This window comes from Apostichopus japonicus, chromosome 12 (assembly GCF_037975245.1).
Source record: "Apostichopus japonicus isolate 1M-3 chromosome 12, ASM3797524v1, whole genome shotgun sequence".
NCBI classification, from domain to species: domain Eukaryota; kingdom Metazoa; phylum Echinodermata; class Holothuroidea; order Aspidochirotida; family Stichopodidae; genus Apostichopus; species Apostichopus japonicus.
The window spans coordinates 26,759,094-26,773,994 of NC_092572.1; the positions used below are offsets into that span (position 1 = coordinate 26,759,094).

General features: G+C 36.6%; 1 protein-coding gene across 3 annotated transcripts; it reads right to left on the minus strand.

Moving 5' to 3' along the window:
* Nucleotides 1-913: 913 nt before the first annotated feature.
* Nucleotides 914-10,705, minus strand: LOC139976814 (uncharacterized). Of its 3 annotated transcripts, none has more exons than XM_071985617.1 (7): nt 10,466-10,705; nt 7,455-7,601; nt 6,759-6,920; nt 4,412-4,561; nt 3,635-3,772; nt 2,579-2,728; nt 914-1,971 (listed from the first exon to the last, which is right to left on the minus strand). In XM_071985617.1, the coding sequence occupies exons 1-7, from the start codon at nt 10,515-10,517 to the stop codon at nt 1,688-1,690; spliced, it is 1,083 nt and encodes a 360-aa protein (XP_071841718.1). In that variant the 5' UTR covers nt 10,518-10,705; the 3' UTR covers nt 914-1,687. The 3 variants fall into 3 exon arrangements, with proteins under 3 accessions (XP_071841718.1, XP_071841720.1, XP_071841721.1); XM_071985619.1 differs by having other exon boundaries at nt 6,759-6,917; nt 10,466-10,701; XM_071985620.1 differs by lacking the exon at nt 10,466-10,705 and adding an exon at nt 10,084-10,118.
* Nucleotides 10,706-14,901: the final 4,196 nt, after the last annotated feature.

A 14,901-nucleotide genomic window follows, 5' to 3' on the forward strand; every position in this document is an offset into this window, starting at 1 on the left:
TCTCACACATTCTTGTATCAACTTGGAGAGAAGGGTTGCACCAGCCTTTCATAAGATGAATTTCGAAATAGCGCTCTCTATTAAGTGCACGTTGGCAAGTTGCAATTATTTTGCGTGCAGACGAAAGTAACATACCACAATGACGAAGTTGGAAAAGATGGAGAGGGACAGGGGAGGGCAAGGTGGAGGGAGAGGGGAGGGAGAATGGGGGAGGGAGAATGGGGGAGGGAGAATGGGGGAGGGAAGAGAGAGTAGAGGGGTGACTTGGGGAAAGTGAGAACGGAGGGACATGAATGGGGAAGTACGTGTATCTCTTCGCTTTGAGGGAACATCCAGTTAAACATTATTATAATTTAGTGTACTTTCATTTCTCGTTTCAAAGTAATTGTAGCGACAGTAAGAGAAGTATGAATTTCCGTTTGATATTAGACGAAATATTAGAAATTAGTCGGAAATGTCCAAATTTCGAGATGGATTGTTTATTTATTTCCGATATATTGTTTTGTAATATCGTGGTTGGGAGCTTGCAAATAAAACATAAACATTCTCACGGTATGGGCTCTTCTTCCAACCCCGCCCCCACCCCTCCGCACAGACTGCTCGGCACACCAACTCCATAGAAGCTTTCTATGCTGGTGATTTAGTGATTCACAGGGAAAGTTAGTTCTTCGTCTTCAAACATTTTGATAGTAGTAACATATACATGCGCAAAGACGGGTCGGGAGGTGGTGGGGAGGGCTGGTTGGTTGGGGGATATCAGGTGTCCACAGTCAATCGTTGAAGAACAATTATACCACTGCAACGGGTATACATCTTTTTAACAACCTCACGTAAAAATTAAATCAAGAGTATTTATTTATTTATAATATGGTCTAAATGTGCATCGTTTGAGGTCTATTTTTTTTTGGGAGGGGGGGGGGAGGGGGGTAAAGTGGACCTTTAGTCTGCCTTAAATGGGAGTCTGCTTCAACAACCACAAAACTTCACCACCTCCGTCATAAAATCGTTAAATCGCCAATGGCTCTGCCGTATTATTATTCAGCCCCTCTCTAAATCTTTCAGGGGAATTTTAAAATCTCCCCCTATCCAACCTTTTGACGCCATATTGTTTTCATATGACCTACGTACTATAAGATACTACTCATCCTATTATCATACAAAACATGAGGGTAGTTTACTATAAAGCATAGGCGAACCTTTGACTAGCCCACTTCAAAATATAAGAACCGGCGGGGCGAACTTTGAGATTACTGTTGTCATAAATTGACGTCATCAATGACTGAATGCACTATTTGGAAAAACAATGAGACGCACATCATACGTAACCTACAAACGAAAAAAAAACGGATTTTGTTTTTTTGCACTCATTTTTACCGCTCTGTAGCGCATGGTTAGTATACCTATGGGACATCATTCTGTGCCTGAGTATCAAGTTAATAGTTGAATTGTACCTTTAATAGCACTGCACTGCAGCTTTGAGATGTCCCTCACCTCACTTCCATTCCACCCCACTCGAACCCATGCCACCTCACCAACCAACCCTGTCTATCCCTTTCCCTCCCTACCTCCCTCCCTCTCCCCCGCCCACTCAATCACACCCCAGCGTTAACTGAAAAAGAAGTGAGTTGATCATGTAATTCAACACGAAAATATAATCTACTAGCAAATAGCAAATAGCAAGTAGTATCTATCGTATTATGGTCACCAAGATGTACAGCACGGTACCGATGAAAGCGCCAGTGGTTAAGCTACTTCGAGCGCTCCCAGAGGTTGAATATATCCGCTCTTGGTTATTGCACTCATCACCGCTGCTACAGAAACAAGCTTTCGCGTTTGTCAGGCCGCTTGCGTCACCAAAGACAGAAAGAGCGTTCAACTGAATTAAACTGTTGGGTAGCGTGACACACCGCTCTTTCAAAATACTCAATTTATCACCGCATCCTCGGATAGTTGCGTACTTGCTTGTACCATCTGAAGAGTAAGATAAAAAACATCAGTATCATCATCATCGTCACCACCATCACAATCACCATGACCCCCACCAGCACCTACACCACCATAACCTTCCATCGCCAACACCACCATCACTATCATCATGACCAGCACCACCACCATGATATGATGTTAATGGTGTAACTGAACAGTGATTTTCCAATGCAAGGGCAGTATTACGTAATGTTATAACTCACATTATCTCAGGCCATAGCCGCCATACTAACAGTCTTATGTTTTTTCTATTGCGTTTTGTGTTGCTAAGGAACATGGCTATATTTGTCTGTGTATTAGACTAAGTAATTCAGCCGCTTTAATCGATAAGCCTTCAAAAGTTTGAGATGTTATGTCTCAAAACTTTTAGTTGGAGTAACAATGCAATCTGGATTGATAGCAGTGTTGTTTAACGTGTTTACAACTTATCAAACTTAAGTTTGTAATTAAAAGTCATCTTTTTTCGAGAAGCCGAAAAGTAATATATGGGTAGGCCATACCGTACGGACATTTTATGACATTGGTTAGGCTATGTGTAGCCTATATTTCTATAATAACGATAATAATATTACTATAATACATAGGTTATTACCTAAGCTCGGTCCCGTGGCATTGATTGTAACGCAGGACGAGTCACACTTCTCTGTGGCGGAGATACCGTCTGCTACGGCACAATTATCTCCTTCACCGAGGATACTTCCAGATCCAAAATGGCGGCATTTCACGCAGGAAAATGGTTCACCTGTATTGTAAGACATTTAGAAAAACATATAGTTAGATAAAGATCAGCGAACTTGTTTCCATACACTCCTTTTATTAACATATGCAAGCCGAAGGACGTGTAATCCACCATTCGGCGATAAATCCCCAGATCTATGAATATGCATTTTTGAATAATTGTTTACCTTTCTTCGATACGGCTTTTGAAGACAATTTCATAGCAATAGAAACATTTTCAGAATAGGTATTACGTTATGAAAAAAGAATGCGGGTGGTTAAGTGTAAATCTCAATTCTCTGCACGGTCAGCACGGAGAAGTCCTCAAATATATGAATATGCAAATTAATCAACTTCACCTTTCTTCTAAAGGGCTTTCGACGTTTGCCGATCAATTTATAGCTAAAGATATAGGTTTCAATAGGCAACTTACATAATGATATAAGAATATCATTATTTTTTTTGACACATCAGAGCTCTGAAAAAGTGTAAATCTCAACTTCTTCTCTAATGAATATGCAGCGAACACAATTCAGAAATTCCCAAATATATGAATATGCATTTTGCATATTTTATTCTTTTGAATCGAAAGAGAGCTTTAAACCTTTGAAAGAACAGCTAAGTTAATTACCACGTTTAACGATGTGTAAGATATATTATGAAACTGGAATGGAAGTATAAAGAGATTTACTTTGGATTTACCAATTCTAATGAAAGAAAATATTGTGTAAAAGTAAGTTGGCCTGACGTTCCGATCCAACAGGATCTTCTTCGAAGGCTAAATGACAAGTAACAGTGACAGAAGGGACAAAAACACGCACAGAATACAGACAGGTTAATGAGCATGGTGAACACAAAGAGATAGATGTAAGGGGATTAGTAGACAAGGGCAGGAGAGAAGAAAGAAAGGGAAAAAAAGGAAAATATATACCTTCCAAGAGACCCAGGGTGATGACAAGATCTCGAAAATATGAGAAATCCTGGAGAGCTGCCCTACAGGTAAATTTGGTACTATTCAGTTTCTTTGCGGCAATTATTCTCAACGTACCATCATTTACTTCGAAATCTCCTGTTGAAAATATGTCGTTTCCAGAAATTTTCAGTTAATTGGAAAGTAACTTTGATTGAAAAAATCTCGATATTTCTTAGTTCTATTGGTTGTTGTTTACTTCGTTTCTTTACAATGGTTAAGACTAGATAACAGAAGCATATTGAATTTCGAATTGACGTCTTCTATTTATCAAATCCCTTCAAACTTCCGCCCTTTGAGCTATAAAGGCTTATTTCAAAATCATCATTTAGCCATATACTGTACGTTTGTGTTTCGATACAACTGTAACAGCCTGCTCCTTAAGGATTTGAATACGCTCTTTTTTATTGGCTATCATGATTTATTATAATATTGTTATTAATGTATTTTTTTGTATTTCGAAAATTATATTTAAAATCGCATTGATTCCATTTCGTTTGGAAATAACAAATTTATCAAATTGAGAATTTTCTATAATTGAATAATCCAGAATTTATGAAAAAGACACTTTCAAAAACAGATATATTTATTAACTTAATCAACAAAAAATATAGAAAGAGAAACCAACAAATTATAATAATTTGGATGGCCTATATTTTATATTTGAACTTGGATATTTGTAAAAATTTATTTAATTAAATTAAAGTAATTTAAAGATTAATTGATGAATTAACTCACTCTCGCTATCTGCAGTTATTTTCCTGTCCCCAACATACCACTCGTATGTGATTTTTGAGGCACTCTTGGCGGTGCATTCCAGTACACCAGATTGTCCCTGTCTTAGGTATTGAACCTTTTCGTCGTTTTCATTCGGAAACTTGATTTCATCTACAGAAAAATGATATGAAAGGATGTCAAATTTGAATTTTGTAATCCAACACTGCTTTGAGTCTATTTTTTTATATTTTATATGCTACTTTTATTTTCTGAGGAACGACCCTCTAAACATATGAGGCTTATTAAAAGTGGCTGGACTACTAAGCCTAACACACACATAGGCGTAGGAGCCCAATTTGATTTCGGGTGTGTCAGTACCAGAATATTCGCCTAGAAATGATAAATAACTAATATTATAGTTTGTAGTCATTTTTGGTGCATCTGAATGCAACTTTTAAGCAGTCCTTGTTTCACAAAAAACATCTCCCCTCCCCCTTCGCCCCCTCGCCCTCCAACACCCACACATGCACACACCCTTCACCTTACCGGTCAAGCCGAAACCAGTGCCTCTTTTAAGAATTCATAATAAAAACACGAACAAGTAATTTGGCAAATGTAGTGGAAAATTTGAAATGAAATATCCAACATTTCCAGATAAAATAGTCGAAATTTCGGTAAAAGGCGAAATTTCGAGAAAATAGTCGAAAGCAGGAAATATGTCGCAAGTTTGACATAAAAATAAAAAAAATCAAGAAGAAACTTGAAATATATTAATAAAACTTCGATACAACAAGTCAATTTTTTCCTAAAATAGTGTATGAAAATTGCTTAATTTTTAAAGTCTATAATTTCAAGAACAACGAGAAATTCGAGATAACACTAGATATTTCTAACGTCTCAACTGGGCCACCGTAACTTCGTGAAGCCCCAAAAGTCCTCAAGAGAGCATTGTCAAATCCCTCCGATTTGCTGCCCTTCACTTGTTGATAGCTTCACATGCCAGTGGCGAATCCAAATTTTAGAAAAGGAGGAGTTTGGCCATGGGAACGTTAAAGGTGATTCAAATGTAGGGTTGTCTCGGAGGATAAACCCTCCCTCCCACCCCGCCCTCCCCCCCAAAAAAAAGGAAAATAATTGAAGAAAAAAGAAGTGAAATTTCAGACGTCAAATAGTGCATTGTTTGCTTTATATATATTTAGACTATGCAATAGGACTATCATTAGGTCTTAACCCAGAGTTGTTCCAATAACTAGCTAATTGTTATTTGTTGTTTAAGCTTGACGTGGTGATGAACCGAGGGGGGGGGGGGGGAGGGGCAGGGTTGGAGGGGGGCTGCCGTCGACTTAAAGATGACTGATATTTCGTTGAATTCTTAAATATATCCCAAAACTGTAATAATTCATATCGTTCTTTTAACCGAGGTCAACATATTCTAAAACACTGTCAAAATCTAAACCCCTGAAAGCAAAACTGAAAATGACGTGACGTTATTAACGTCAGAGATCAAGGTACTTTTCGACTCACCCTTTCGTCTGAACCAACTTGACCTCTTAACTACTTGTTCATTAGTTTCGTTACTTTTGTTTGAATGAAACTTGTCAAATTTTGATTGACAGCAATTATGATATGAAAAAAAATATCATAAAATATCGACCAATATCGACCAGAATGGTGCAATTGTTCTTTTTTTTTTATTGCGAACGTAAAATAATATGACAAGGAGTAAGTGAAAATGTTTATGCTAAAAAGGGCTTCGGCTTTTGTAGTGAAGTCCAGCGTACAATGAGATGACGTAGTCATTATAAGCCTAATAGACTTTATTTATCCGTGTTTGTTCTTACTCCGAATAAAACACATTATTTTTAGATTTGATAACAGAAAGGAGATATGGTAGCGCAAAAAATGAATGGAAGCACCTGGGGAAGGGGTAGGGGGAGGGGTTCGGAACTGCGGGCATCATGGTACATGGTCTTTCGATCTTCAAAGAGCAGCCTAGGAAATATTGTCTATCGGTGAGAAAAGAGGCTTCTTTACACGTGATCAAAGCTTGCAGCTCTCACATCTCAATATAAATATCGATATATCTACATGGTCATGATACGGATAATTGTAATCGCCATGAATGAGCCAACGTTTCAGCAATGCATTAAGTGGTAGCTTTTACCTATTGTAAACTTTCTGCAGAGGACTTAGAAACAATTTCTTTTGTAATTTTTGTTTGTAATTTTTGTTTGTAAGTCAATTAAATGTAGACTGCTTTTTTAAATTCTTCAAAAATAAAAAGTGGGTCGGGTGGAGGGGGGGGGGTGGGTAGCATTTCATCCTTAGTTACAGTATTACATAGTGATGGAAATATACTCTTATTTACCATATACGGCTAATGTAAATCGGCCACATTCTAGCATTTCCTGGCCTGCAGGTTTCTCACATGTGTATTCTCCTGCGTCTGACAAAATTACGTTGAAAATTCGAAGAACCCTTTCCCTAGCAGCCACGCTGCCCTCTGTCGATAACCTGTCCTCTGTCCCTGTTGATGAAATTGAGTTAAGTTGTTGACGATATTGAGTTAAGTTCAATTGTGCTTTTGTATCGTTGTATCGTTATGCCAATGTATCTTACTCATGGAACCGACACACAATCGGAATTTCATCTAAATTAGATTATATTTACGATTTATTTATATATATATATATATATATATATATATATATATATATATATATATATATCTATATATATATATATGTTTATGTTAATGTATATTGTTACTATTTCGTTACTCAATTATCTATGATAACTATTTTTTGTTTTAAGCATTGCAGTGTGGAGATTCGAGACCAGTGTTTAACATATCGCAATACTATATTAAAATCCCACTAAGAAAATAACTTGGTGCGGACATACTGTAATTAAAATCTGGTTTGACATAATTTTAACCGTCATACCTGGAGTATCATTTCTGGAAGTGCCATTTAAGGAATATTAATCATGAATATTACTCATGAATATTAATCATGAATTTTAATTATGAATATTAATTATGAATATTAATCATGAATATTACCTCTGATTGAGGTGCCATCCTTCTTAAACGCTACCGTAGATCCCTCACTGGTGGAGCAATAAACTGAAACCGTTTCTCCAACTTTCATAAACAATTTGTTGACATCCGGTTTCATCGTGCACTGCGCAGTCGCATACAGAGGGGCTTCTGACAGTACAAACAGACGAAAAAGAAAAGAAGAATAGAAAAAATAGTGACTTCATTGATATTTTCTTTATTTTAAGAAAGTAAAGTCTTGAAGAAGACAAAAAAAAAATGTTATATTGTTATCTAATGCTGTTTTCATTTTTGTTTTCATAAAACCTTCAAAATTAAAATTAATTTATAGGCATTTAAATTAAGGGATTTTTTTTTTGTCTGAAAAGTTTACCTAAAGTATCAAGAATCTCTCAAATATGACTGCCACTTATGAGAGATACTTTAGATATTCTCCAAGACTTTTATTGACAAGAATTTAAAAGTTAACGAGCGAGTGACTTTAGCTTCCATTCTCAAAAGTTTCCTAACATATATACTTTTTTAACAAGTCTTCATCACCTGTAAAACGCAAATTGGAAAATTACAAAAGATAATTTCATTTACTCAAATGTTTGATGCACACCTTTGCCGGCCAAACTATCAGTAAATTACATCGTTATGTGTGGGACTCAGTTTGAGGATTAAATTATCCATACGTAAAGTATATGTTCTCTCTAACAAAACTCAATAGCCCTTCATTCACATGCCTCCCTAAGATAGCAAACTTGTTTCGTCAAATAGAACTCAAGGCATATAGGCTTTCATTATAGGAGACAGATGAAGTACACGTAGATGTAAGAATTACAAACTGTAAGCACACAAGAATGATTCCGAACTTTCTTTTTTCACCGTTACCCATGGCGCCCTCCCTCCCTCCCTCCACTACCCCCCCCCCCCCCTCCTCTGGTGTCAATAAATTATCCCCCAGTTTTTCCTCTCTTTGCAAAACGGTTATTATAGACTGTTTGCAAACGTTCCCTTTTTATTTCCTCGTTTCGTAATGTACTATAGCTGTTAGTTAGAAAACCTTTCACACAATATAGTACATCCTATCATGTTATGTGTGTAGTACAAAATGAATCTACCAACAATTTCTGCAAAAGAAAATCTTTCTTGTCGTCGGCAATGACTCCCCCTACCCCTACCTTCCTCCACCCCTACCTTGCCCAGCCACTACCCTCCCCCGACCCCCTTCCTCTACTTTTCGAGAATGAGATCGTTAACCTCTTTATAAATACACGTTCATGTATCATTTCTTATATGTGCTTGTGAGAATATCAGTTTCACCTTACCCGGAACTACGTCACGTACATGCGCAGTTGTGATTATGCAAATATCCTCATGCACACGTCCCCTCTTAACCACTTACACAGCGTGACAGTTACAATACCGCCACTCCCATCTCATTATGTTAGCAATTGAATCGACGCCCATGTTCGTTAGGACTGCTAACATTTTCACATTGACAATGTTACGCCCATGCAACATTAAAAAAAACACCGTACAAATAATATACTCACTGTAACGTAACATGACCATAAATAAATGTCACAATGTATTGGCTTTGTTACAATAATCTAACATACAGTATCTAGTGAGTATATATAGGCTATATCCATTCACTGTCTTTAAAGGTCAACAGTGAAGCTCCCTTCCCCTCCCAATCCCCACCCGATCCACCCCACCCCACCCACCCAAACTATGGAAAGTCAAATAACAGTCAACCCTGATCCAAAATAAACAAGAATTTTTCTCTTACCTACCTAGCATTTTTGCTCTTCTAGCTCACAGGAATACTGAATTGTCTAACTGATAAAAACCCCAAAACCCTCCTCCTTACCTTAGAATAACTTGAAAGGTTACAGTTCCTCCCAGAGATTACTCTTTTGAACCTTTTTCGCAATTTCTAGGGTGCTTAAAGTAGGAGTCCCATAACCTAAATGTTATCATGCTTATCATGTATAACCTTAGTCTGGATATGCTATGATCCGAGACAAGAAATAATGAGGATATGCGGACTGAAGCTAGTCTGGTTTCGCAAGATATTTGTCCTTTAACATATCGCTATAAATCTCTGAAATACTCCTTTAATTTAAGGCTTAATTATATGATGACTTCAGTTCCTCTGTGCAGAGGTAATCTATTGTTGATGTTTTCCCATCGTTTTGACAATTTTTTTCATAACTCAACTCCCCCCCCCCCCCCGCCGTTCCTTTAAAAATATTGTCTTCAAATTAATATGGACAACAGAGCATCCTTGGATGCATTTCAAATACCAATCGTCATTCATCTTGTAGACCGCTAAAAATCACTGCTATACCCTGCAAGCCAGGTTGCATTTTCTGTACAATTTCTAATATTTCAGGAATGTCTTTTTCAAACGTCGGAGGGTTATCGCTAAAAGTGACTGGACTATATTGTCTAGCACACATAAAACAAAATTAGGCCATTTCCTTGAAGCAAAACAAAACTCAATAGGGACACACCATACTTTTATGGCATCAAATAACATATTTTCAATGCATTATACAAGTTTTCCAACCACCCATCCCACAAGAAACAAGAAAACATTGAAATAATGATTTATGATAGTAATGTGATTAATTCTTACGAGTGATGCCGAGGAAAAGGAAAGGTCATTCCCTTATAGAAGCAACACAAAACCCAATAGGGAAACACCATACTTTTATGGCATCTAATCACATGTTATCAAGGCATTATACAATTTTGCCAACCACCGCACCAAGAAAACATTAAAATAATAATGATTTATTATTTTAATGAGATTAATTCTTATGAGTGGTGCCGAGGAAAAAGAAAGATCATTCCCTTATAGGAGCAAAATAAAACTCAATAGGGACACACCATACTTTTATGGCATCAAATAACATGTTTTCAATGCATTGTGCAGTTTAATGTCAACCACCCCCCCCCCCCCACCAGAAAACTTTGAAATAATATTAATTTATGATTTTAATGAGATTAATACTTACGAGTGATGCCGAGGAAAAGGAGAGCAAAAAGTCCGAGAGACGACATTTTCATCTCCAGTTTATGAGAGTATATAGAATGTATGTTTGCTTGCCCAGTAGTATCTGATCACAATGACGTGTCGGTATACTGGTACAGTATAGAGAACACCCGATAGACTTTTCTGAAGGTCAATTGTCTATGTAAAATTTTAACTAGGCGTATCGCCGAAGAAGTACTTTAACACTAATATGCTCTAGACATGAAACTAGTTCAATGTCCATACAGATAATATAGATAAGATCAATAATTGACTAAACCATTATTTCATTTGAAAGAGTTATGAAACTAATAAGAAAACGCCAAAAACAAAATGAAGAGTTGAACTGTAGCCGAAGAAAGGTTAAATGAAAGCTATTTAAAATCATTCAAAGTCTTTCCAAGCAACTTCCGTGAAAGCCCCCCCCCCACTTTCTCCTCCCCCACCACGCCAACCCCCCAAAAATATTAATTATATAGTTAGTTAAATATTTTACAGACAAGTTTCACAAGTTCAAAAAGAGCACAGGAAAAAATGAAATATCATCACACTCAGAAGTTTAATGACTGACGCAAATGGGTTGTATTGTTTTTTCGTACAATGACTTAGTATATCACATTAGTAAACAGTGTGACGTAATAGGTACAACGTCAGAGTCGATAGGTTGTGAACCATTAAAACATCGCTATATGAGCAGTGCAGGTTGTAATTCTTATACCACTTTTATTCCTTTGAGAAGTGATCCGCTCTTTCAAGCATACGAGGCTCATCAAATTAAAAACAAAACAAAAAACGTCTGGACTACTAAGTCTAGGCGTGGACATACAAGGTCTATCACATATAAAACCTATTAGGTCAATCCCTCAGATGCAACATAAAACTTAGCTTTTAGGGGAAATTATATATTATGGCCTCAAATAAACTTTCTACAAATACATTACTAATTTATTAAAGACAAATATTATCGAAATTCATCCTATATATGGTGTTTTGTTGTTCGTATGAAATTGAAACTCAATTTTTGAATTGCTTTATTAGAACTGATAGAATAAAGGATTGATATTTTACATTAAGACCACTACTGAGGAACTGACGTCATCATAACCATAATAATATTAATTATAACAACCAGCAGTTATTTTTTTACGACCAAAAATGTGGGAGAAACCCGTAAGGGCTTATGGATTACAACTAATACGTCGGGTGGGCTTCCAATTCAACATTTTAACTCTAACTTGGAATCTTTTTGTTTGATTTAGAAAGTCATTTCAGATGGGGAAAACCGTAAATTGCTCTTGGATGAAAAAAACCCACCTTACTATGACCCAGCCGGGGATCGAACCCCGAACCTGCCGATTGCTAAAACCTCCTTGCCTTTATCCACCGGGAGTAACAATCTTGAGAGATTTAGCAAATATTTTTGAACGGGTGAATGTCTTGAAACACAGGCTGAATAGCGGAAACAACGTTACTATGTAGCACTCAAGTATTTCTTTTTCACTGGACTATGACACATTAAAGGGGTAGTCTGGTGACATACAAATGTAGAACATATATATTGAAGAGAAAAATGTTCCACTCTGGTAGTAGAAAAACCTTATCTCAATATCTTGCTCCTAACTCGAGATATGATTGGTTGCATGTGACCTATTTTGACTAATGACTAAGCCTTCAACTACCGTCCAGGAAGTTGGATCACAGTAGGGGGTATGTGAAGTCATCGGGGCAAATATACTCGTTGGAAGCTTTACTTTAAGCTATCATATAATCCTATTGTTGATTTATCCTTAGAAATCTGATACATTTGGAATGTTTGCTTAGCTGTCAAAGTTCTCTGTACTAAGAAATTCATCAAAATGTAACTTTTTGTTTTAGAAATATTCTTTTTGTTTTTTTGAATGAATAATTGACAAATTAATTTCATGAAACAAAAAAGACATTTTCAGTTGAAGTGCTCTAATGACAACATCCATCCTACTATTGCCAGATGCATTTTACAAAATATGACTAAATTTTAAAAATTCAAATTAAATACAAAAATGCTTATGAGGATGAGGTTTTCACAGTTATAGATTCAGAAAATTTTCAGCAATTTTGTTCAGCAATCCGAAACTATCACCACCAGAAAATTGCTTTTAAGTTTAAAACCGCGCAAGGTAACGCATTGAAGGTAAGAAATATCGGGCTGGTTGAATGTGATTTTTTTTTGGTCAAAGATATAGGGTAAAGGGTTCTGCACTTGTTGCGTGTAAGGCTTATGTTATAATAGCAAAATTGATCTCGGTGATATGTATTTTGTTGATTGGTTTGTGACTTTGCGAGACCTTTATTTGGCACCAGAATGTATGACGTCATCATGGCAAATGAGCGAAATGTCTTCATAAAACAGGTACTAACAATTTGTCCAAATAAAACTATAACTTTAAAATTTTGCTTTTATTTTTATTTCATTTCGTTTATTGGGTGATTCCGTAATAAAAAGTAGGAATATTATTTTGAAAAAAAACATGGTTTATATCACATATAAGGCATAAGCAATACTATAGTTAAGATATAAAACTAATATCTATTTTAACCGTTACCTTATAGTCTGTAACAAACATTTCCAAAAAAATTCTGATTTGAAAAAGAAAAAAAAAAAAATCGCAGCAAGGAAAATAAGATAACTCGTGGAAAATTTTGGATTCTATATTTTGACAAAATACGCGATATGATAATTTCACAAATTTCTTTCAAGAAATCTTTCAGTCTTTGAAACTAAACCCATGATATATTGATGGATGAAGTCTAGGTACTTGTACAGCTGACAGAATTTTGATTTTAAATGCATATTTCAAGGACAAATCGACAACACAAGTTTTTAAAGAAAACTAAAGGTTCTGAGGACACTTGTTATGGAGATACATAAGAGACTATCTATCTACATTATATCATCCATTTTGTGGAGACCTGAAGGTCTCGCACCACAATTAATTGTTCCATTGACTCACACACTAAACTCGTCACTTTCAAGACCTGCCAAAGCATATATAGAAAAATTTTCAACTGGTATATCCTACCCACCACATGATAGCTGAAATCTTGGCATATCATGGCACTTGCAAACTTCCATATCATGACCGCATAGATATTGAGCTATAGAAGAGGAGCAAGTTTAGCATTCTTAACCCCCACCCTTCCATCTGCTCGCTCGGAGTAATATCCGAACATTTAACCAAAGATTTTCTAAAATGGTTTATATCACCGTTGATCCTCCCTATTTTCACACCAGCAGTACTTTGAATTATGCATCTTTCTTCGATTGACGAAGGGCAGTGTGTGGTATTAACGGAAAGGGCATCATTCCACTGTAGGCTTTTGCCTGTATCTGTCTGTATCTGTCTGTCTGTCTGTCTGTCTGTCTGTCTGTATCTGTCTGTATCGAACAATACTATAGTCCTATGTTGATGACATATGTTGCCTATATTGTTAATGTGTGTGTTATGTGTGTTTCTTATAGCGTGATTCTTCAATTGCGAATACAACACAGCACACTATAAATCGTCAAGCCGTATGTAGCCTCATGATACAGACTTTTTTATAACCGGCAAAGGTAAAAAATTGTAAAACCTGTGAGACTATAGTAGTCACTTGTTGATCAAGTGAGGTAAATCAGCTAGAATCAAATATTTGCTTTAACAGGAGTTTTATCAAGTTTATGGCGTATAGTTGTTATATCACTAGCCCAGTCTATGCCCTCTACATATATATACAGCTCCTGGGAATACTCCAGCGTTATAATGTAGTGTTCGCTAATCCATTAGTTAAGTATTTGATAAGCTTATATGTCTATAGGGTGACACTGGGTTGAATCAGTCTCTCGGTAAAACGGAGTGAGCTATATGATATAGTGCAATAACATGGGTTACCTTAGTGTGCATTCTGTGATATTGACTTGCAGTGCTGTAACATGGTGACTATTATATAATTGACCAAATGATTTAAAACAGTATATAACTAACGAAATGCCATGCTTTCCGCTGTCGAAAATATGAGTACATTAATATTGTGTAAAAGTAAGTTGGCCTGACGTTTCGATCCTAGGAGGATCTTCTTCAAAGGCTAAATGACAAGTAACAGTAACAGAAGGGACAAAAACACGCACAGAATACAGACAGGTTAATGAGCATGGTGAACACAAAGAGATAGATATAAGGGGATTAGTAGACAAGGGATGGAGAGAAGAAAGAAAGAAACCAACAGGGGGAGATGAGGGGTAGGAGATAAACAGTGGAGGGACAAAGAGAGGATTGAGGGAAGGGGGTAGGGAATAAACTGGAGAAGGACAAAGACAGAAAGGTGTGGAAGAAAAGGGTGGAAGAGAGCTATGAGAAGAGGAGTGATGGGGGGGGGGGGAGGGAACAAGGGGTAGGAGGAGGG

Coding starts and splice junctions, on each gene's coding strand:
- LOC139976814 (XM_071985617.1), bottom strand. CDS start 10,517: ATGAAAATGTCGTCTCTCGGACTTTTTGCTCTCCTTTTCCTCGGCATC. Junction 7,602..10,465: donor CCTTTTCCTCGGCATCACTC/GTAAGTATTAAT, acceptor TTGTACTGTCAG/AAGCCCCTCTGTATGCGACT. Junction 1,972..2,578: donor TGCCACGGGACCGAGCTTAG/GTAATAACCTAT, acceptor CTTACTCTTCAG/ATGGTACAAGCAAGTACGCA.